Here is a 24,868-nt window from a genome sequence, read left to right as displayed (position 1 = left end):
ACTACGTCTATCTGTACGGCTTGAATTGGTTTCTGTCATCTTAAGTAGTAAGTCGTTGATCATCTAACTGTAAACCCTCATCGAAGATAGCGGGTAATGGAGAGCTGGCCCAGCACGTCCGTTCAAAAAAAAAAAAAAAAAAAAAAAAAAAAAAAAAAAAAAAAAAAAAAAAAAAAAAAAAAAAGCTGTAATGACTGAGACGTGACTGTGAATGGTTTGCAAGCCCAGTACAATCATTTAAATCATCAATTATTTAACAAATACTATTCAAATATAAACACTCTATAACTAAATTATAAGTTGCAAATTCAACAAAATATGAGAATAAATTCAATGAATTATAGCACCATAATGTAACTAAATATATAAACATGTTAAACAACAATTTTTATCAATAATTCATATTAACAATAGTAATTAAATGTTAATTTTACAACAGTCCATTTTAAAGGGACATAATACTGTTCTAAAACATAGGGTCGCCGTTACAAGGTAATACTGACTCCAGATGCGGATTTTATGGGTCCCAGTACACCTTTGGGAGCAACATATATTATAAGAACTGACATGGCCGTGACTTTTTACAGGCGGAAACCCAGTTGAAATAGAACAAAAGAATCGAAGCTCTTTGTTAGAGAAGGCGATACACATGATAAATGATAACTGTAATGTTTACTATAGTAACACAAATTTTAAAAGTTAATAGAAACAAACAAAACGACAATTTTCTTCTCAATTACAAAGTGTTTTATTTAAAAAAAAACATCATTTGCATATAAAGTTTTCAATTTATCTGTTACCTGTTACCTATTCTGTATTTTCCACCTTTACCAGATGAACCACTTCAGTTGGAAAATCCTCTTGAAGTGTAGAATCCCTTATTATTGATTATTCACTATTGGATTAAAAACATCTTCTTTATACACTTATATACACCGCCACCACACTTATTTAAAAGTATTCAAACTGTATATACAGTCATATTTTAAAATCTAAAACTTGATAGATTCATCCACTGTTATTTAACGGTCCTTTTATCTTACTTGAGTCTCTCTCCTCATCGATAGAATATATTACAATCCTTGGTATATTACATGCGTTCTTTAATTAAAAAGTAATCTTATTAAAAAAAAAAAAAAAAAAACAATCTTGGCAGATAATAATTGTGAAATAATGTGGTCGAATCCATTATGACTAACCAACGATTTACAAAGTAATACTATTTGGAAAACTTATTGTACAAATCCGCGGACCGACTGAGTGGAATGGGACGAGATGTCTCAAGAGTGCCGGCTACAAGAATTTCTGTCCAATCAAAATTGTGTAAACAAAAATTGCGGGAAATTATATTAATGACAGGAGAATTATCAAAATGTCATATAATTTTTCTCAAATTACCAGTAAGATTATATTGCCAAGAGACGGACTGTATCATGGTTGACTGATTCAAAGACGACTTGCAAATTCTTGAATGTTCTCGTTCATTTCACAACTCTTGCCACAATGTTTATTATTATTATAATATTTGTATTACGTCACAGTAAACACGATTGACCTCAGGTCAACCGATGTAACCCATTCTGGCATTCATAAAAAAAACTCACATTTCTGGGGGAGGGGACCCCAAGTTCAAACCACTTTTGCAGAATGGGTTGGAACCTCTCCTTTTTTTTGGACGATCAATGCATTTGAATGGGAGCATATAGTTGGAATGCCCCCCCCCCCCCCCCCCCCCCCCTGGATCCGCCACTGTATTAAGGTGATTACTCAAATTTAAAAAGCATATGTCCTGTAGATTAATTTATGTATCTAGTTTTTAAATTCTTGTCGAGGCTTGCTACGATTTTTGTATGTAAAAAAAACGGCGTCATATGTTTTCGTTTGAAATAAAAATTGGATCAGTACACGGACAGGAATTGACTAGTATATATAATAAAATACGGAAATTAATATTTTCTAAAGTCGTGGTTCTGGTGATTGCTTGAATCATAAAAATAGTTATTTAATACTTTTTAGAACTAAAAATTACTAGTAAATAGTTATAGGTTGGTGTTTCATCTGCTGAAATTGTTAGATTTTGATTAATTTCAGATTGGCACCTGGTTTATACAAAATACAGCATTCCATTTTTCTAAAATAGAATGCAGTTTTCAAAATTAGGATTAAATATAAAAAGTTAAGACTGTTTTCATCTTCATGTACACATGTATCAAGGATTTATACAAAAAATTGTCAATAAAATATTGAATAATAAGATTTTGAACAACCATTTTATATAAGAACCTTGTTTAATTTTAACTCGCTGATTTGTACTTAAAATGGCCAAAAAAACATGACAGTCACATGTCTTGAAAATCCAGTGTCTGACAGGCAAAAAACATATATCTGGACTTTATTTTAACCCTTCAGACTTTTTTCCACAACTTTCTAGTGATGCATATTTTTGACATTAAATAAAAATGGCTAAATAGGTCAGTTTTATTATATTTGTTCTAACGTCTTTAATAATGATGTTGAATATGTTTTAAATTTGTCAAGTTGTAGTGGTGTTGTTCTAAATATAGAAACCGTAAAAAATACCACAATGTATGCATATGCAGTCGAAAACGACAAAATGTGGTTGATACGAAAACATATGACGTATGAAAACATATGACATGACGATAATAAAACTGATCTGTTTAGCCATTTTTATTTAATAATCAGAAAAATTTTGAAGGGTTACATATGAGGCTATAAAAAAGAATAGGTTTGTTTGCCCTAATCCTACCTACCCAGAAAATAGCTGCCTACTTGTCTTGTCTTGTAGTAGTTCCGTCCTATATAAGACCACCTCCAATAAACGGAGTAGAATATAACTTCACAATTGTTCTATTTAAAATGTTTTTGTTGTTATATTAGGAATAGTAAATTTACAGACGGGTGGCTGCCTTTAATCCCTTTCTATTGCTAATAGGCAAAGCATTCAGAATACTATTTCTGCCTATGTGCAGGGAAAAACACATTCTAAGGCTAAGGTGTTCTAGCAGGTTTAGTTTGTGAGTACAGTTACATTTAAGACCACAACCACAGAATACATAGCGTGTCTACTACTGCATTGTTGGTACTCAAAATATTTCATTGTTCTGATGTGGAAATATTTTTTTTTATTCAGATAGGCATGAAGACTTATGAACATCTGATACTTAACATGCTTAAATTTCTCTTTGCCGAAAAAAAAAGAAGAAAATGCCTACCTATACCCACTGTCTTGATGTTTGGTTGGGTTTGGGCAAACCAAAATATTTTAAAGTGTGGCCTGAAGCACAGCTATGTGATTTGCCTGTCAGACACCTTATCTTCAAGATATGTACATTTAACTGTCAGGTGTTTATTTGGACGTTTTTGTAGAAACTGCAACTTTTGTCACAGCTCAACATACATGTAGGGATAGTGATCCAGCAGTGAATCTTACTCATTATGATTAATTGGATAAATTTATTTCATGGATCAGTGAACAAAGTTACATTATGGTGGTCAAGTCCATATCTTAGAAACTATATGCAATATATGTCTAGTATTTTTGGTGTATAAGATAAGTTTTTTTCTAGATTTATTTCACATTTATGCCATCCTCGGTCTTTTTATAGCTAACTGTATTGTATAGGTTTTATTTATTGTCAAGCAGAGTTTCCCTAGGGCAAGGATTTGTATAGTCTTACTATACAAATCCTTGCCTAGGGTCAATTATTTTTTGCACCACTTTTTTTGCCAAAACAATATATTTTTCCCCCACTTTATCATTTTTTTCACCAAATATAAACATATATTTATTTTTGGTTTAAAATTTTTCTCTCCCCCTCCCCTTTTTCCCATCTAAATAAGATGAGTTTGCCCATTTGTTATCTGTAGTTATTATCTAAAACTTATTTTAGAGTTTACATTCTAATGAATAAACACTAAACATTCCGGCACTTTTGAAAGAAGAACTTTTTTAACTTAAAATGTGGGAAATGCATTATATTTTGAACACTTGCAACTGATCCCTCATTTCAGGTGTAGTCATTACATTGAAGAGTTACTCTCATTCGATTGGTTGATCCCAACCTTATGCATAGTTTTCTTTTCTAGATCATCGTAATCGAAAAAGGTGAGTCCTAAAACTATGCTTGAAATTAACACTTTGTGTCTCTCAAATCAATTATCTAGATCTAAATCAAAGGATAAAGTTTTAAAACGAAGGTTTTTCTTGCTTTTAAACATTTTTCTTCTTAAAAACAGTTTTCATTTGTGGACTATCATTAAAAGAAGGAGAGGAGCCGTCAAAAGTTTCCTTGCTTTAAACACGTGCGTCGCAAAGTGATTAATAAATTCTTAATGTGACATGTGAAGGACGCCATTTAACCATATATCATTTTGTCAAACAATACAATCAACGCCTTTATTTATTAGTCCTTTGTTGTCAAAACCTATAAAATGCAATCAGCTGATTATTGATTTTCTGTCAAAATCTTATTGAGTTCAGGGTGAATTCCTAGTATTGTCTTATCAGGTTAGTCTGAGAAACCTGAAAAATATATTTCTTGCGCCAAATTCTTTCGCAAATGAAGTTTTATTATTGCCACAATTATTTTTTTTTTTGCAAATTGCGAAAATGGCAACTGACAGCAGAAACCCTGCTGTCAAGGCTTATCTTACTTGTTTGCATTTTTTTCCTTAAGACTTGGAATATTGTTGCCTTGACTGTTATACCACATCTTTTTTGAATTTGTTGCACGAATTAAAATAAAAGACCATTAAATTAATTAGGAAATTGTTGATTGTATAGTGATCCTGATAGTGATAAAGTTAAAACGTACTAAGGGATACACTTGTTTATGTTTAGTGATAACAATATGCACAAAATGTTCTTGCATTCTTCATTTGCTATCTTTTCCTGAGAGTAGACACATGAAAAATTGGGGTGTCAGATATGTTTGCATAAAAGTTATATGCTGAAAAATTAAGTTTTGTGTAGGATGTATTTCATATCTGTTCATGTTCTTTTTAATTGTAGAATCAAGACATAGAGTAAAGGATCAAGGGTCAGATAGAAGTAAATGTGTGCTGAAGGATGCTGTTTTACAGTTAGTGACATATCATCAAGATGTCAAAGTCATTTTGTCAGAGGTACACAGTTTAATTTCCTTTGTCAGAGGTACTAAGTTAGATTTCTTTTGTCAGAGGTACACAGTTTTATTTCTTTTGTCAGAGGTACTTAGTTTAATTTCCTTTGTCAGAGGTACTAAGTTAGATTTCTTTTGTCAGAGGTACTAAGTTAGATATCTTTTGTCAGAGGTACACAGTTTTATTTCTTTGTCAGAGGTACTTAGTTTAATTTCTTTTGTCAGAGGTACACAGTTTAATTTCCTTTGTCAGATGTACACAGTTTAATATCTTTTGTCAGAGGTACACAGTTTAATTTCCTTTGTCAGAGGTACAATTTTATTTCTTTGTCAGAGGTACTTAGTTAGATTTCTTTTGTCAGACGTACTAAGTTAAATTTCTTTTGTCAGCAGTACACAGTTAAATTTCTTTTGTCAGAGGTACAAAAGTTTAATTTCTTTTGTCAGAAGTACACAGTTTAATAACTTTTGTCAGAGGTACTAAGTTAGATTTCTTTTGCCAGAGTAACAGAGTACAATTTCCTAACTATCTAGTAAGAAGACAAGAGAGATATAGCCTTCCTCAAGTAGAACTAGGTTAATACATTAATGCTTCAGTCAAGGCCCCAGAAATCTTGTGTAAATGCTTTCATTTGAATAAAAAAGAATCAAAGCCAGGTGATTTTTTGTTACTAGAAGAAAATCACATATATGCATTAAAGGTCAAACTAAAGGTTTTCACATCTTAGGGAAAACCATATTTTGAAAAACACCCAAATTTAATGAAGGGGTTAGGGAGTTGACACTTTGATAAATCTTTCTGCCCGACCAATTTTTAATAAAGAAAATGAAAGTACGTGAAATGGAAACACCTGCTGCACAGATATGAGATTGTCTGGGATGATGGATCTCAATAAAAGTTTACATGTTTTATGAAGAGTCAAATGATAGTAATTTTAGATTTGAATAAGATTTGAAAAAAAATGTTTCCTTTAATTTCAGGCTAGTAGTATTAGTATAACAAAGGCAGAAAAAATCCAAGGTGAAGAGGATACAATTATCGCAGCTAGTAAGTTACAATCTAAAACCTGAAAATATCATAAAAAGTCTGTAGTAAAATGTATCTTACAAAGCAGGGAGAGGCACTTTTTCAAGATATATTTATTAACTGTATATATCACATCTGAAAATTCAATGAAAAGTCACCTTCAATAAGAACATAGGTTGATGTTAGATAGGTCAGGACAGTATGTTGGGTTATAGCAATTTATCTTGAAGATGAAAACTGATTGGTGTTATGTAGTGTTGTCCAAATACCAAAAACGCTAACCGGTTAACTGGACTTTTTTTTCAATTTTAATAGATTTGATATGAATTTGTATTAAAATCATTAAATAGTTCTTTCTTTAAAAATTGTCGTCTTGGTAATTAATTTGACGGATCAAAGCATTTGCAAAGGTCCAGTATATTAATTGCTATTGTTAATCCAAAAATATGAAATTAATTAAAAGTTGTCTTTCAGCTCAAGGCAAAATCTTAAGGAAACATCATTATTTTTTTTAACAGTAATTTTTAATCAGGTATATGAATAAATTTTACAATTAACTTCATTATTTCATTTTTGAATTTATATTGTGTAGACCTACATCTGAATGTGCAATCTCTGTCGAGTGAGTCTTTGTCATACTTTAAAACTAAATTATAACTCAAAAACTGTAAAAAGCAAACCAACGTGAATGTAATCAATGTATACTTGATGGTACAATTATCAGGATTAATCAATTTTAATTGAAACACCTTACATTACTTTTGGAGACAACAAGACAAAATGAAAGAATCATCGGTTTCAGACATATGAAATTCTACGAGATCATGACATGTTTTTTTTCACTCTGAAGTTAGTACAAACGCCATAGTTGGTATCGTGTATTTGATTATTAAAAGTCAAACTTCGCTAGGAATCTTCACAGACAAGCCTTATAATACCAAAGGACAAACTTCAATTCATCGTATTATAAAAACGAAAATGTATGACTTATATGGAAAGCCACATTAACACTCATATCACATCTTCTTATACCAATGTGTAGAGTTCTATTGATAAGGCTTTCAAACATCAACTTAAAATACCGGTTAACCGGTTAATCGGTCAAACGATTATACAAGTTACCGGTAAAGCAAAAGTGTAGGATTTGACAACACTAGTTTTATGTAAGAAATTAATTGGGGAAAGAAAATTAGCTAATGTTCCTATGATTTGGGTTTTTGTTTGATACCTACCAGCATGAGTGAGAATTATGTCTTTTGTTGTGATGTCACTTTTTTCACATGTTATGTAATTAAAAAAATAGTTGATAATGTTTTGTATGCCCTTCTCACCCTCACATCAATATGAAAAGTTTGGCCATATGTTTTACCCATGTCCTTTATTTTTCAATATTTTTCACTTTTTGTTTGCCACAATCACTGGTTCATCTTCTTTTATATGGCCCATATTTAAAAAACTTTTAGAGAGGATGTATATATAAGAACTTGCTATATATGAATGATAAAGATTTTAATTCAGTTACGTTTTTACCTTACCCAAATAACTCGGTGAATGCTGAACGGATCGGCACTTATTTTTTCACCTCATGCATATTGTTTTACATTATATGCCTTTATTTATGTTATATGTTATGCTGTTCTCTTAGATTGCACATTATTTTTATTATGCATTATCTGGATAAATATTTTAATTTGAAAAATGTTACATTGTATCTTATATGTTTGTGAATTTGAATGTGTTTAAAGTATTTGTCACTTTTAGGAATTTTAAAAGAATGTGTACAAAACAGTACAAGTAGTTCTACAGTTCTGCACACTGCAGAAACATGTGCTACAGAACTTCTAAAAATGGTTAACAGTTTGAACAGCAAACAAAGGGAAGATAATGCTAGCATCATGGTATTTATTTACAGGATTATTTTACACATCTATATTGAATAACAATTTACATACATAGAAAAAATGAATGTATCAGAATTTGTTAACTTCTTATACTTAAATTCTTTTTGATTAAAGAAATTATAAATTTGTTTATGAAATTAGCATTTCATAATACCAGTGATTCTTTTTAGCATGTGTGGCCCCCAGGGATAATGTAACCTATCACCATCACTTGGTGCCAATATTTTTATGCCCTATTTATGGGCATTATGTTTTCTTGTTGGTGCGTCCGTTCATCTGTCCTGCTTCAGGTTAAAGTTTTTTGTAGTGGTAGTTTTTGATGAAGTTGAAGTCCAATCAACTTGAAACTTAGTATACATGTTCCTTATGATGTGATCTTTCTGATTTTAATGCCAAATTAGAGTTTTTACCCCATTTTCAGGGTCCAATGAACATAGAAAAAGATAATGCAGATGGAGCATTCGTATACTAGGGACACATTCTTGTTTTCTTTTACAATCCTGCCAACTTTTGAAAATCCCCAAGGCGGAATTTAATGTGAAGACAGATATTTAAGGGTTGTAATTTTTGCATTTTTGTTTTATGCTCCATTTATGGGCATCATGTTTTCTTGTCTGTGCCTCTATTCCTCCGTATGTCCCACTTCAGGTTAAAGTTTTTGGTCAAGGTAGTTTTTGATGAAGTTGAAGTCCAATCAACTTGAAACTTAGTACACATGTTCCCTATGTTATGATCCTTCCAAATTAGAATTGTGACCCCAATTTAAAGGTTCACTGAACACAGAAAATGAGTGGGACATCTGTGTACTATGGACACATTATTGTTTACTCTTGAAATAGTCTTATATCTCTTTTTTTTTGTGTTGGTATACTGATGATGAGCTAATAAGTCACAATTTCTTTTATTTGCATGATTCTTGTATAATTCTTGTACTTATTAAATGGGGAAAATAACTTAAAAATCGAGAAAATTGGCCTAAAAAAATAAAGGATACAAAATGTATATCTACCAGAAACATGCTCTTGTTGTAGGAGTCTACAGAAATGTATATCTACCAGAAACATGCTCTTGTTGTAGGAGTCTACAGAAATGTATATCTACCAGAAACATGCTCTTGTTGTAGGAGTCTACAGAAATGTATATCTACCAGAAACATGCTCTTGTTGTAGGAGTCTACAGAAATGTATATCTACCAGAAACATGCTCTTGTTGTAGGAGTCTACAGAAATGTATATCTACCAGAAACATGCTCTTGTTGTAGGAGTCTACAGAAATGTATATCTACCAGAAACATGCTCTTGTAGGAGTCTACAGAAATGTATATCTACCAGGAACATGCTCTTGTTGTAGGAGTCTACAGAAATGTATATCTACCAGAAACATGCTCTTGTTGTAGGAGTCTACAGAAATGTATATCTACCAGAAACATGCTCTTGTAGGAGTCTACAGAAATGTATATCTACCAGGAACATGCTCTTGTTGTAGGAGTCTACAGAAATGTATATCTACCAGAAACATGCTCTTGTTGTAGGAGTCTACAGAAATGTATATCTACCAGAAACATGCTCTTGTTGTAGGAGTCTACAGAAATGTATATCTACCAGAAACATGTTCTTGTAGGAGTCTACAGAAATGTATATCTACCAGAAACATGCTCTTGTTGTAGGAGTCTACAGAAATGTATATCTACCAGAAACATGCTCTTGTAGGAGTCTACAGAAATGTATATCTACCAGGAACATGCTCTTGTAGGAGTCTACAGAAATGTATATCTACCAGAAACATGCTCTTGTTGTAGGAGTCTACAGAAATGTATATCTACCAGAAACATGCTCTTGTTGTAGGAGTCTACAGAAATGTATATCTACCAGAAACATGCTCTTGTTGTAGGAGTCTACAGAAATGTATATCTACCAGAAACATGCTCTTGTTGTAGGAGTCTACAGAAATGTATATCTACCAGAAACATGCTCTTGTTGTAGGAGTCTATAGAAATGTATACCAGTGTGGTTAAAGAACTGATGAAAGGACAATATTTTAACAGACCAAGATTCCTGAATATATTATGTAATGAGGTAAACGCAACATTATTATTGTTTATAAAAAAAACAGAAGTTGTAACAAATTAACAAACAGGATATTCTTTGACATTTTCAATCTATTTGGGTACTTTTATTGTTTGAATTTAGGCAATTTTTCACAGATTGGACACTTTCTATATCATACCTTGATTGTTTCCTCAAAACTTCATGTTATTGTTGTGTTGTTAAAAGGAAGCTTCATTATGAATTTTAAAGATTTTCTTATTTTCTGTTCCAAAGTTACAGGACTTGAATTGTTAGATTTAAGTAAATTTTTCACATGTTGTACCTTAACTTAATTTGCTTGGCTTGATTCTCCTGAAACTTTTCATAATTGTTTTCATAACACATAATAATTAGGAGATGTTGTATGATTGCCAACAGGCTTTAACTCACCAGATAAATACAAAGCAAAAAATCATCACAACAGACAGGACTGATTTAAAAAAAAATAGATATGTTATTTCAGAGTTATTGGACTTTTACCATCAAGACTGTCACAAATAATTTATAGATGCACATTAAGGGAGTATTTTGTGCTCTTAATACAGTTGTTTAATAGTCCCCACCGAAAAAGTTGAATGGGAATTTAGGTTTGCACTCTGTCTGTCTGTCCATCTGTCAGTCCAGCAATTTAGTTTTCCACACTTTTTTAGCTCACCTGGCCCGAAGGGCCAAGTGAGCTTTTCCCATCACTTGGCGTCCGGCGTCCGTCGTCGTCCGTCGTCGTTAACTTTTACAAAAATCTTCTCCTCTGAAACTACTGGGCCAAATTAAACCAAACTTGACCACAATCATCATTGGGGTATCTAGTTTAAAAAATGTGTGGCGTGACCCCGCCAACCAACCAAGATGGCCGCCATGGCTAAAAATAGAACATAGGAGTAAAATGCAGTTTTTGGCTTATAACTCAAAAACCAAAGCATTTAGAGCAAATCTGACATGGAGTAAAATTGTTAATCAGGTCAAGATCTATCTGCCCTCAAATTTTTAGATGAATCCGACAACCCGTTATTGGGTTGCTGCCCCTGAACTGGTAATTTTAGGGAATTTTTGCTGTTTTTGGCTATTATCTTGAATATTATTATAGATAGAGATAAACTGTAAGCAGCAATAATGTTCAGCAAAGTAAGATTTTCAAATAAGTCAACATGACCAAAATGGTCAGTTGACCCCTTTAGGAGTTATTGACCTTTATAGTCAATTTTTAACCATTTTTCGTAAATCCTAGTAATCTTTTACAAAAATCTTCTCCTCTGAAACTACTGAGCCAAATTAATCCAATCTTGGCCACAATCATCTTTGGGATATCTAGTTTAAAAAATGTGTGGCGTGACCCGGCCAACCAACCAAGATGGCCGCCATGGCTAAAAATAGGACATGGGGGTAAAATGCAGTTTTTGGCTTATAACTCAAAAACCAAAGCATTTAGAGCAAATCTGACATGCGGTAAAAGTGTTTATCAGGTGAAGATCTACCTGTCCTGAAAATTTCAGATGAATCGGACAACCTGTTGTTGGGTTACTGCCCCTGAATTGGTAATTTTAAGGAAATTTTGCTGTTTTTGGTTATTATCTTGAATATTATTATAGATAGAGATAAACGGTAAACAGCAATAATGTTCAGCAAAGTAAGATTTACAAATAAGTCAGCATGACCAAAATGGTCAGTTCACCCCTGAAGGAGTTATTGCCCTTTATAGTCAATTTTTAACCATTTTTTCGTAAATCTTAGTAATCTTTTACAAAAATCTTCTTCTCTGAAACTACTGGGCCAAATTAAACTAAGCTTTGCCACAATCATCATTGGGGTAATTTGTTTAAAAAATGTGTGGCGTGACCTGGCCAATCAACCAAAATGGCTGCCATGGCTAATAATAGAACATGGGGGTAAAATGCAGTTTTTGGCTTATAACTCAAAAACCGAAGCATTAAGAGAAAATCTGACAGGGTTTAATTGTTTATCAGGTCAAGATCTATCTGCCCTGATGTTTTCACATGGATCGGACAACCCGTTTTTAGGTTACTGTCCTGAATTGGTAATTTTAAGGAAATTTTGCTGTTTTTGGTTATTATCTTGAATATTATTATAGATAGAGATAAACTGTATACAGCAATAACGTTCAGCAAAATAAGATCTACAAATAAGTTTACATGACCAAAATAGTCAATTGACCCCTTAAGGAGTTATTGCCCTTTATAGTTAATTTTTAACATTTTTCATAAATTTTTGTAAATTTGTAGAAAATATTTTCCACTGTAATTACTGGGCCAAGTTCATTATAGAGATATTTGTAGCAACAAGAATGTTCAGTAAAGTAAGATCTACAAACACATCACTATCACCAAAACACAATTATGTCATGAATTTATCCGTGTCCATTATTTAATATGCACAAGACCAAGGTGAGCGACACAGGCTCTTTAGAGCCTCTAGTTTTATATTCTTGAAGATATTTATTCATAATTTGGTATATTCTTATATCAAGACAAGTTTCAGATTAGAATGATTTTTGTCAGGCCTTCGACTTTAGTCGAAAAAGCGGGACTAAGCGATCCTACATTCCGTCGTTGTCGGCGGCGTCCACAAATATTCACTCTGTGGTTAAAGTTTTTGAAATTTTAATAACTTTCTTAAACTATACTGAATTTCTACCAAACTTGGACAGAAGCTTGTTTATGATCATAAGAAAGTATCCAGAAGTAAATTTTGTAAAAATAAAATTCCATTTTTTCCGTATTTTACTTTATATAAATGGACTTAGTTTTTCTGCGAGGAAACATGACATTCACTCTGGGGTTAAAGTTTTTAAAATTTTAATTACTTTCATAAACTATCCTTGATTTGTACCAAACTTGGACAGAAGCCTGTTTATGATCATAAGATAGTATCAAGAAGAAAATTTTGTAAAATTAAATTTCCACTTTTCCGTATTTTACTTATAAATGGACTTAGTTTTTTTTTGCCAGAAACAAAACATTCACTTTGTGGTTTAAGTTTTTAAAATTTTTATGTTCTTAAACTATCCTGGATTTCTACCAAACTTAGACAAAAGCTTGTTTCTGATCATAAGATATTATTCAGAAGTAAATTTTGTAAAAAGAAAAATCACTTTTTCAGTATTTTACTTATAAATGGACTTAGTTTTTCTTCCAGTTAACATTACATACAGTACGAGTTAAAGTTTATAACTATCCTGGATTTTTTACCAAATTTGGAAGCTTCTTTCAATCAAAAGACAGTATCGAGAGGGAAATTTTTATTGATGTTTTTCCTCATTTTTGTTGAGTCTGCGATTAACAGCAAAAGTAGGCGAGACACTGGGTTCCGTGGAACCCTTACAAATTTTTTTCTGGTCTGATGAATATGCAGAATTATGGTCCTTGGACATATAAATTTCAATCAAATAATTAGCTTTCCACGCTTTTTATGCCCCACCTACGATAGTAGAGGGGCATTATGTTTTCTGGTCTGTGCCTCCGTTCGTCCGTTCGTTCGTTCGTTCGTTCGTTCGTTCGTCCCGCTTCAGGTTAAAGTTTTTGGTCAAGGTAGTTTTTGATGAAGCTGAAGTCCAATCAACTTGAAACTTAGTACACTGGTTGCTTATGATATGTTCTTTCTAATTTTAAAGCCAAATTAGACTTTTGACCCCAATTTCACGGTCCACTGAACATAGAAATGAAAGTGCCAGTTTCAGGTTAAAGTTTTTGGTCAAGGTAGTTTTTAATGAAGCTGAAGTCCAATCAACTTGAAACTTAGTACACTTGTTGCTTATGATATGTTCTTTCTAATTTTAAAGCCAAATTAGACTTTTGACCCCAATTTCACGGTCCACTGAACATAGAAATGAAAGTGCCAGTTTCAGGTTAAAGTTTTTGGTCAAGGTAGTTTTTGATGAAGCTGAAGTCCAATCAACTTGAAACTTACTACATTTGTTGCTTATGATATATGATCTTTCTAATTTTAAAGCCAAATTAGACTTTTGACCCTAATTTCACGGTCCACTGTACACAGAAATGAAAGTGCCAGTTTCAGGTTAAAGTTTTTGGTCAAGGTAGTTTTTGATGAAGCTGAAGTCCAATAAACTTGAAACTTAGTACACTTGTTGCTTATGATATGTTCTTTCTAATTTTAAAGCCAAATTAGACTTTTGACCCCAATTTCACGGTCCACTGAACATAGAAATGAAAGTGCCAGTTTCAGGTTAAAGTTTTTGGTCAAGGTAGTTTTTGATGAAGCTGAAGTCCAATCAACTTGAAACGTAGTACACTTGTTGCTTATGATATGTTCTTTCTAATTTTAAAGCCAAATTAGACTTTTGACCCCAATTTCACAGTCCACTGAACATAGAAATGAAAGTGCCAGTTTCAGGTTAAAGTTGTTGGTCAAGGTAGATTTGATGAAGCTGAAGTCCAATCAACTTGAAACTTAGTGTACTTGTTGCTTATGATATGTTCTTTCTAATTTTAAAGCCAAATTAGACTTTTGACCCCAATTTCACGGTCCACTGAACATAGAAAATGAAAGTAGGAGTTTCAGGTTAAAGTTTTTGGTCAAGGTAGTTTTTGATGAAGCTGAAGTCCAATCAACTTGAAACTTAGTACACTTGTTGCTTATGATATGTTCTTTCTAATTTTAAAGCCAAATTAGACTTTTGACCCCAATTTCACGGTCCACTGAACATAGAAATGAAAGTGCCAGTTTCAGGTTAAAGTTTTTGGTCAAGGTAGTTTTTGATAAAGCTGAAGTCCAATCAACTTGAAACTTACTACACTTGTTGCTTATAATATGTTCTTTCTAATTTTAAAGCCAAATTAGACTTTTGACCCCAATTTCACGGTCCACTGAACATAGAAATGAAAGTGCCAGTTTCAGGTTAAAGTTTTTGGTCAAGGTAGTTTTTGATGAAGCTGAAGTCCAATCAACTTGAAACTTACTACACTTGTTGCTTATGATATATGATCTTTCTAATTTTAAAGCCAAATTAGACTTTTGACCCCAATTTCACGGTCCACTGTACACAGAAATGAAAGTGCGAGTTTCAGGTTAAAGTTTTTGGTCAAGGTAGTTTTTGATGAAGCTGAAGTCCAATCAACTTGAAACTTACTACACTAGTTGCTTATGATATGTTCTTTCTAATTTTAAAGCCAAATTAGACTTTTGACCCCAATTTCACGGTCCACTGTACACAGAAATGAAAGTGCCAGTTTCAGGTTAAAGTTTTTGGTCAAGGTAGTTTTTGTCGAGCCTGCAACTTTTGTTGAAGAAAGCTCGACATAGGGATAGTGATCCGGCGGCAGCGGCGGCGGTGGCGGTGTTAGCTAACTTCTTAAAAGCTTTATATTTTAGAAGGTGGAAGACCTGGATGCTTCATACTTTGTATATAGATGCCTCATGTTACGAAGTTTCCGTCAGTCACATGTCCAATGTCCTTGACCTCATTTTCATGGTTCAGTGACCACTTGAAAAAAAAGTTCAGATTTTTTGTAATGTTGAATTCTCTCTTATTATAAGTAATAGGATAACTATATTTGATATGTGCGTACCTTGAAAGGTCCTCATGTCTGTCAGACAGTTTTCACTTGACCTCGACCTCATTTCATGGATCAGTGAACAAGGTTAAGTTTTGGTGGTCAAGTCCATATCTCAGATACTACAAGCAATAGGGCTAGTATATTTGGTGTATGGAAGGACTGTAAGGTGTACATGTCCAACTGGCAGGTGTCATCTGACCTTGACCTCATTTTCATGGTTCAGTGGTTATAGTTAAATTTTTGTGTTTTGGTCTGTTTTTCTCATACTATATGCAATAGGTCTACTATATTTGTTGTATGGAATGATTGTAAGGTGTACCTATCTAGCGGGCAGATGTCATGTGACCTTGACCTCATTTTCATGGTTCAGTGGTCAAAGTTAAGTTATTGAGTTTTGGTCTTTTTATCTAATACTATATACCATAGGTCATCTATATTTGGTGTATGGAAATATTTTATGATCTTTATGTCAGTCGCGCAGGTTTTATTTGACCGTGACCTCATTTTCACGGTTCATTGCACAGTGTTAAGTTTTTGTGTTTTGGTCTATTTTTCTTAAACTATAAGTAATAGGTCAACTATATATGTTGTATAGAAGCATTGTTAGTTGTACATGTCTGCCTGGCATGGTTCATCTGACCTTGACCTCATTTTCAAGGTTCATTTGTCTTTGTTTAGTTATCTTGGTTAATGTTAAGTTTATGTGACAGTTGTATTAAAGCTTAGCTTTATACTTAGGACTATCAACATAATATCAATGATTAGTATAGAAGGCGAGACATTTCAGCGTGTGCACTCTTGTTGATGAAGCTGAAGTCCAATCAACTTGAAACTTAGTACACTTGTTGCTTATGATATGTTCTTTCTAATTTTAAAGCCAAATTAGACTTTTGACCCCAATTTCACTGTCCACTGAACATAGAAATGAAAGTGCCAGTTTCAGGTTAAAGTTTTTGGTCAAGGTAGTTTTTGATGAAGCTGAAGTCCAATCAACTTGAAACTTAGTACACTTGTTGCTTATGATATGTTCTTTCTAATTTTAAAGCCAAATTAGACTTTTGACCCCAATTTCACAGTCCACTGAACATAGAAATGAAAGTGCCAGTTTCAGGTTAAAGTTGTTGGTCAAGGTAGATTTGATGAAGCTGAAGTCCAATCAACTTGAAACTTAGTGTACTTGTTGCTTATGATATGTTCTTTCTAATTTTAAAGCCAAATTAGACTTTTGACCCCAATTTCACGGTCCACTGAACATAGAAAATGAAAGTAGGAGTTTCAGGTTAAAGTTTTTGGTCAAGGTAGTTTTTGATGAAGCTGAAGTCCAATCAACTTGAAACTTACTACACTTGTTGCTTATGATATGTTCTTTCTAATTTTAAAGCCAAATTAGACTTTTGACCCCAATTTCACAGTCCACTGAACATAGAAATGAAAGTGCCAGTTTCAGGTTAAAGTTGTTGGTCAAGGTAGATTTGATGAAGCTGAAGTCCAATCAACTTGAAACTTAGTGTACTTGTTGCTTATGATATGTTCTTTCTAATTTTAAAGCCAAATTAGACTTTTGACCCCAATTTCACGGTCCACTGAACATAGAAAATGAAAGTAGGAGTTTCAGGTTAAAGTTTTTGGTCAAGGTAGTTTTTGATGAAGCTGAAGTCCAATCAACTTGAAACTTACTACACTTGTTGCTTATGATATGTTCTTTCTAATTTTAAAGCCAAATTAGACTTTTGACCCCAATTTCACGGTCCACTGAACATAGAAATGAAAGTGCCAGTTTCAGGTTAAAGTTTTTGGTCAAGGTAGTTTTTGATAAAGCTGAAGTCCAATCAACTTGAAACTTAGTACACTTGTTGCTTATAATATGATCTTTCTAATTTTAATGCCAAATTAGACTTTTGACCCCAATTTCACGGTCCACTGAACATAGAAATGAAAGTGCCAGTTTCAGGTTAAAGTTTTTGGTCAAGGTAGTTTTTGATGAAGCTGAAGTCCAATCAACTTGAAACTTACTACACTTGTTGCTTATGATATATGATCTTTCTAATTTTAAAGCCAAATTAGACTTTTGACCCCAATTTCACGGTCCACTGTACACAGAAATGAAAGTGCGAGTTTCAGGTTAAAGTTTTTGGTCAAGGTAGTTTTTGATGAAGCTGAAGTCCAATCAACTTGAAACTTACTACACTTGTTGCTTATGATATATGATCTTTCTAATTTAAAAGCCAAATTAGACTTTTGACCCCAATTTCATGGTCTACTGAACATAGAAAATGAAAGTGAGAGTTTCGGGTTAAAGTTTTTGATGAAGCTGAAGTCCAATCAACTTGAAACTTAGTACACTTGTTGCTTATGATATGTTCTTTCTAATTTTAAAGCCAAATTAGACTTTTGACCCCAATTTCACGGTCCACTGAACATAGAAATGAAAGTGCCAGTTTCAGGTTAAAGTTTTTGGTCAAGGTAGTTTTTGATAAAGCTGAAGTCCAATCAACTTGAAACTTAGTACACTTGTTGCTTATAATATGATCTTTCTAATTTTAATGCCAAATTAGACTTTTGACCCCAATTTCACGGTCCACTGAACATAGAAATGAAAGTGCCAGTTTCAGGTTAAAGTTTTTGGTCAAGTTAGTTTTTGATGAAGCTGAAGTCCAATCAACTTGAAACTTACTACACTTGTTGCTTATGATATATGATCTTTCTAATTTTAAAGCCAATTAGACTTTTGACCCCAATTTCATGGTCTACTGAACATAGAAAATGAAAGTGAGAGTTTCGGGTTAAAGTTTTTGATGAAGTTGAAGACCAAACAACTTGAAACTTAGTACACTTGTTGCTTATCGTATGATCTTTCTAAATTTATTGCAAATTTAGATTTTTTATCCAATTTTATGGTCCATTGGACATGGAAATTGATAGTGCCAGTGGGGCATCCGTGTACTTAGGACACATTCTTGTTTTCATCATGCTTCAAGATATTGACTTGATATTTGTACAATAGTTACACTATGAAAAGTTATAGATCAAGCTGGCATTTTGTTCCAGTACACTTATTGTTAACCAGTAGGCAATAAATACTCTCAGAATGCTTGTTGAAATTGATGTCCAATATTCCAAATTTCTCGTTTAAAAACTCATCAAAGATACTAGGCTTATATAAATTTACATCAGTATAAAAGCATAATCTTCAGTAAGTTCAGTATGGGATGGGTATTTAAACAAGAAAAGATATTTGTGTCAGTAGTTTGTTTTCTCATTCTCTACCAATTGAAGCTAGTTTGTAGATCTGATTTTTTTATGCCCCACCTACGATAGTAGAGGGGCATTATGTTTTCTGGTCTGTGCGTCCGTCCGTCCGTCTGTCCGTTCGTTCGTCCGTCCGTCTGTCCGTTCGTCCGTCCGTCTGTCCCGCTTCAGGTTAAAGTTTTTGGTCAAGGTAGTTTTTGATGAAGTTTAAGTCCAATCGACTTCAAACTTAGTACACATGTCCCCTATGATATGATCTTTCTAATTTTAATGCCAAATTAGAGTTTTTACCCCAATTTCACGGTCCACTGAACATGGAAAATGATAGTGGGAGTGGGGCATTCGTGTACTGAGGACACATTCTTGTTCTTCTTGTTATTGTAGACCTGTTTACCAGTTCCCATAATGTATATATTACATGAAGAAAACATAATGTCTGTAGCTTCATATCTCAGATTGTAAGTAAAACACAGAAAAGGTAATGTTAATGAGCATATTAAAAATAGATATAAGAAGATGTGGTATGAGTGCCAATGAGACAACTCTCCATCCAAGTCACAATTTGTAAAAGTAAACCATTAGAAAAGTACTCTTCTATTCTATATGGCAAGCCGTTTTACTATTTATTCTAACTTCAAGATATCTAATAAACTTTATAAGATATCTCATATAGTTTATAAGATATTTTATAAACCGACTTAACCATTATTTTTAAATAACCATCGCTCCCTACATCAGAACTGCAGAAAATAAAAAATTATAATTAAATGTGGTTCCTTCAACCAACATACTTAATAAATCTCAAGACTTTACACCATTTTATTTAATTTCATTTATATGAAAGTTTGTTTGTTGCCTATAATTAAGATAATAACTAACAGTGTTTCAGGATTTTTTGCTTATACTATTAAAGCATGGGTCCCTTTTCAAAAGTCTCCCAACTATTTCCTTGATTTAGCAAGGTATTCTTTGATATTTTTGTTATGTTTATACGTTATGATAGGCACCTGGGTGAAGATTTCACTGCATTTTTTTGTCTTTTTGCAGATTGCTTTAATGTTTTCTTATAACTTTATTAAGGTTTTTTACCATTGGATTATATTTAGTAATGAGAGTGAGTGGAACATTCTTTTTCCTATCGACCTTCAATAAAGTTGTTTTTCTGTTTGTGGTATTTTTAACGTTTCTAATAACATTCTGTGTTTTATTTTTACAGTATCCTCTTTCAACTAACATATCTTGTAAGTTAGTTACATGTAAATGTCTATCTAATTCAATGATGTCACTATTATTTCTAATATGAAGTATAGATTTATACACTGTAATACCTGTGAATGTGTGTTTCGGATGTGCAGTAGTGATTGGTAAATATTGATACGTTTCAGTTTTTTTAATATGTCATTTAACATCAAGGATGTTATTATTATGGAATCTTTCCCCTTTATACACTTCGGTATCTACTAGATCTAGACACCTCAAATGTGAATTTAAGCAGAGGGTCAATTTTGTTTGCTATGTTAAAGAAATCTTCAACCTGTTTTAATGTGCCTGTGAATACCTTGCTAATTCAAAAAAATAGTTGGGAGACTTTTGAAAAGGGACCCATGCTTTAATGGTATAAGTATTTTTTTTTTATTGTTTTACAAATACATATTTTCACTGTTATTTGGACTCTGGAGATTCTGTCAAGTTTCTACGTTTTATTTGTTGCCTTAATTAGTCTATTTTGTAGACCTCATTAAGCGTAGAGAATAATAATTGTAGGATAAACAAAATCAGAATTTAAAAAAAACATAAAAAAACTGACAGTTAAACCTTGTTTTCTTATGAGGTATTCAAGTGTGTATTAGAATCAAGAGGCATATTTAAGAGTTTTATATAGGGGCCCGTTAAGGCCATTTCGCGTTTTTTGAGTTTTCGTCTTTCATATTCTATATGGCAAAAACGTGAAGTTGAAAAGGCGAAACCAATTTCGCGTTTTTGACTTCGCGTTTTTTTTTGTACGTGATTTTGCATTTTTACGATATACATGTCATTATAACATTTTAAATATAATTGGAGACAAGACTACAAAGTATAAGTCATTCAAATGATTGTCATGTAAATTTCATATCGGTGATGTATTTTAAAATTTTCATAAATTAGACAATTTCTTTACATTCTTTGTTGACATTACTGAACAAATTTAAAAACAGATGCAATGTATAAAATGCCTTTGAATATACAATTTGCTGGAAGTTATAGTTTGGACATTTTAAAATAAATGAAAATTAATCATTATTAATGGAAAACACGAAATCTTGAAAAAGTCTAAGTAGAAAACATAAGCCTGAATCGGGAAATTGGTTTCGCGTTTTCGACTGCTTTTTCGTGTTTTTGATTTCGCTTTTTCGCCCTATAGAATATGAAAGGAGAAAAAGCAAAATGGCCTTAATCGGCCACCATAGTTATTCAATTAGATGTTTGTTTTTCAGCAAACAGACAGATTCTAAATTTATTTCTGTGTTTGCTGAAGAAATTCTGAGCTCTGGAGAGACTAACAGAGAAAGTAAACATTTTAATGGTATTGTATAACATTTACTGTTTACTATTAGACTATTTGTTCTTTCTGATATTTTATAGCTAGCTTGCATCAATCAGGTAAACATATACACTTTAGGTTCATCTTTTCAGTTTGATGCAAGACAAGTATTTGGTTTATTGTTTGGGTTGTGGTATTTTTAAGTAGACTTGGTACCACTATGTTATTTAAGCACAAAAAACATTAAGACCTTAACTATTAGAAATGCTTTCTAAGCATGTGTAAAGCAAAATTATATCCGGATGAAATTTTATCCAATGAAAAAAATGTCACAGTAGTTATTTTTTTTATCCAGAGGAAGATATTTTCATAGGATATCTTTTCCTTTGCTGTGAAATTCTATCTGGGTAGTTAAACTATTGAATAGTTATTAAAAAAAAAATTATCTTTACAAATACTATGAAATAATAAAAGTGTATTATAAAATCTAAGTTGTTAAAAAAATGTATTATAATGGGAAATAATTTCACAGATTATCATTGAAAATAATATCCTGAAATATTCAAGTAAATATCATTCTTTAAAAAAGACAATGCAATTATCATGAAACATATGAAAGAAAACTGGAAGTAATTTCAAAGAATATAATTGTGAAATAATATGATTAATTTAATATATATAGAATAAGGTAAGTGAAATACAAGCGAGTTGTTTTCAGACCTCAGTACAAATATAAATTAAAAAGTAAAGGTAGAAATATAGTTGCATTACTACTGTAAACAGTAATTGAAGAATTTGAGTATGATGATATTTTTAACTATACAAATAGTTTTGTCTGGGGACAAAGATGTAGTTGATGAAATGTATGGAAATAAGATAAATCATAGCATAACAATATGTTGGAACAAAAGCAATTTCAACAGCTGGATAGTATTTACCTGTGAAATATTATCTGTGTTATTAAATCATGTTTTAAGTCAACTTTTTATATAAAAGAATATAAAAAATAAGATTCAAGGAAAAATTTCACTATGAAATAGATTCAGGAATATAATATAAATATCTTTAAAATATAATTTGTTCATAATTACCTCCCTTTGATTGATAAATTATGCAAATTTGTTCTACCTTTGTGAAACATTTATAATTATAGTCAGGTATATATTGATTTCGAGTAATTTACATAGTAGTAAATGGGACTCTATTTCACAAGGTTCTGTGAAATATGGAACGGAAAATATATGCTGGTACATACTATCCACATAACACAGATAGATTTTCACTCCTCTGGAAACAATCTACTTGTGAAATACCATGTCTGGAAAAAAATTACTGTGACAAATTATCCCCAGGATAAAATATCAAAGAGGAAGAAATAAACCGTTGCACATGCAGTGTTTGATTTTAATTATTGTTTATTTAAGATATTAGTTTGAAAGAAGAGTAGATAACTAAAAGATGCAACTTTATGATAAAATATTTTCAAGGATTGTAACCCATAATAGTTATAAGGGATATAAAACATTGAAAAAAGGTTTACAATTAAATTAAAGTAGTTTCTTAAGATTTCAGACTTTTCTGAAGACACAATGATGCACAAATTTTCCTTCGTTTATTCAATATTATGAAAAATATGTGAATCATAAAAATATCTTTAATAGAGGTATGGATTGTTATAGAAATATTTGTACAGCATATGCGAAGATGAACCTTTTAGTGTTATTTCAGGTGTCTTAAGTTTGTTAGTGAACCACTGTTTTCCAGAAAAGTCAGAAACAGATCATTCTGTGAAAAAGGTAATTTCAAGTTGTTAAAAATAATTAAAAAAAAAAAAAAAATCCAATTGAGTTCTTTAAAAAAAAAGTAGTTGGTAAACTTCTGTGAGATGGGAACAGAGCAATACAAGTTTACCAAAATGATATTCCAAAATCACAACATAGCGTTAGATTAAGGCTGAAGAGAAAACCGTTGGCCTGATTTATGTTTTCTGGACATTTTACATTTTGTTCAATTAAATGAATTAAAGTGAAGTAAATACTGCACTGAACATTTTGTAGCATTTTTATCTTCAAAATTTCAAGAATTTGAAAATGATTTGATACTACATAAAATGTAATATACACTCTATACTATTGTTTAACTTTAAATTTTATCAAGATGTAAGTTGTAACAAAAAGTTGACATTTTATATGGATATTTATCGTATTGTATGAAAAAAAAACTTGCCTACATTTGATACTTAAAAAGTTGGTTGATATTGATGAAAATCTTAGTGTGTGGTTTTAATAGAATTGAATTATGACATTAACTGGTCCCATTAACTGGTCCCATTTACTGTAAAGATAAAGAACAACAGTGAACTTTCATTTGCTTTTTAATGTGATTATTCTATGGTGATCAAATATGATTCCATCATGTGTTCTTTTTCTCCAATGTTTACATTTTAATTTGATGTTCTTTACTGTAGATCTGTACAACAGTTTTAACACAGACAATATGCCGTAAGTTAATTAACAAATATTATGTGTTCAGAAATTATGTAATGTGGCATCTGAGTATTTTTCATTTAGATCTGTCTGACACATGATCATTCAAATTAGACAAAAAGGATGCATGCATACCAGACAATATGTTTTATATACTTGAATAGCTTACTATACAACATGTGTACGTAGATGTTCTTTTAAAACGAAATCCAATATTTTATTCAAATCTTCAGAAATGTACTGCAGATTTCCTGACTGTTAATTGGTTGGCAGCTTTTCTGTATGCAGTGACCTCAATCTATAACACCTCTCTAGAAATTTGAAAAGTGCAAGTGCAAAAGGAAACAAATGTGATGATAGAACAAGTAATCAAATGTAGAAGCAAGTGTGTAGTGAAAAATGGTAGGCATAGGAAAACCCAAATAAACATCGTTCTCAGTATCATCTCCTTTATTTTCATATTGTCCATGATTCATTGTTTATTGTTTATCAATGTCGCCAAATCTTTTTTATCAAATCGACAAATGTAAGATAAAGTTATATATTTTCAGAACATCTTAACAACATGAAGAATGACAAAAATTCACTCCTCATTTCATTGGTTCCATGTGATCACATGATCTGCTCAGAAGTTTCCTTGAAGAAATATGGATGCTTCTTATTACAACAGATATTTACCTACATTCCCACTATTTCTGGTATGTATTAATATCTAGTAAGAGAGAAGGTTTCCTCACTTTTGCAAGATGTCAGTCTGCAAGAGAGATTATTAAAGTGGCATAAAACTGCACCTGCTCAGAATGCTTATAACCAGTAAGAGTCAAGTATTTTAATGTGAATTACAATCATTATAAGTCAGTTGCTGTGTGTGTTACATTTTAATGTTGTGCCGTTGTTCTCTTATATTTAATGCATTTCCCTCAGT

General features: G+C 32.0%; 1 protein-coding gene across 1 annotated transcript in view; it reads left to right on the top strand.

The window, feature by feature from the left end:
- Positions 1-1,331: 1,331 nt before the first annotated feature.
- Positions 1,332-24,868, top strand: part of LOC139525442 (Fanconi anemia group A protein homolog) — a 73,580-nt gene continuing 50,043 nt past the window's right edge. Inside the window, exons 1-10 of the mRNA XM_071320774.1 lie at positions 1,332-1,400; positions 5,036-5,148; positions 6,126-6,192; positions 7,933-8,069; positions 10,055-10,147; positions 19,321-19,394; positions 21,411-21,499; positions 23,186-23,253; positions 23,925-23,958; positions 24,495-24,641. Of these exons, the coding sequence (XP_071176875.1) occupies positions 1,373-1,400; positions 5,036-5,148; positions 6,126-6,192; positions 7,933-8,069; positions 10,055-10,147; positions 19,321-19,394; positions 21,411-21,499; positions 23,186-23,253; positions 23,925-23,958; positions 24,495-24,641 (850 nt within the window). The 5' untranslated portion in view covers positions 1,332-1,372. The remainder of the gene's footprint in view (positions 1,401-5,035; positions 5,149-6,125; positions 6,193-7,932; positions 8,070-10,054; positions 10,148-19,320; positions 19,395-21,410; positions 21,500-23,185; positions 23,254-23,924; positions 23,959-24,494; positions 24,642-24,868) is intronic.

This window comes from Mytilus edulis, chromosome 5 (assembly GCF_963676685.1).
Source record: "Mytilus edulis chromosome 5, xbMytEdul2.2, whole genome shotgun sequence".
NCBI classification, from domain to species: domain Eukaryota; kingdom Metazoa; phylum Mollusca; class Bivalvia; order Mytilida; family Mytilidae; genus Mytilus; species Mytilus edulis.
Note: the sequence above shows the minus strand (reverse complement) of the source record. Positions and strands in the feature narration are given on the sequence as shown.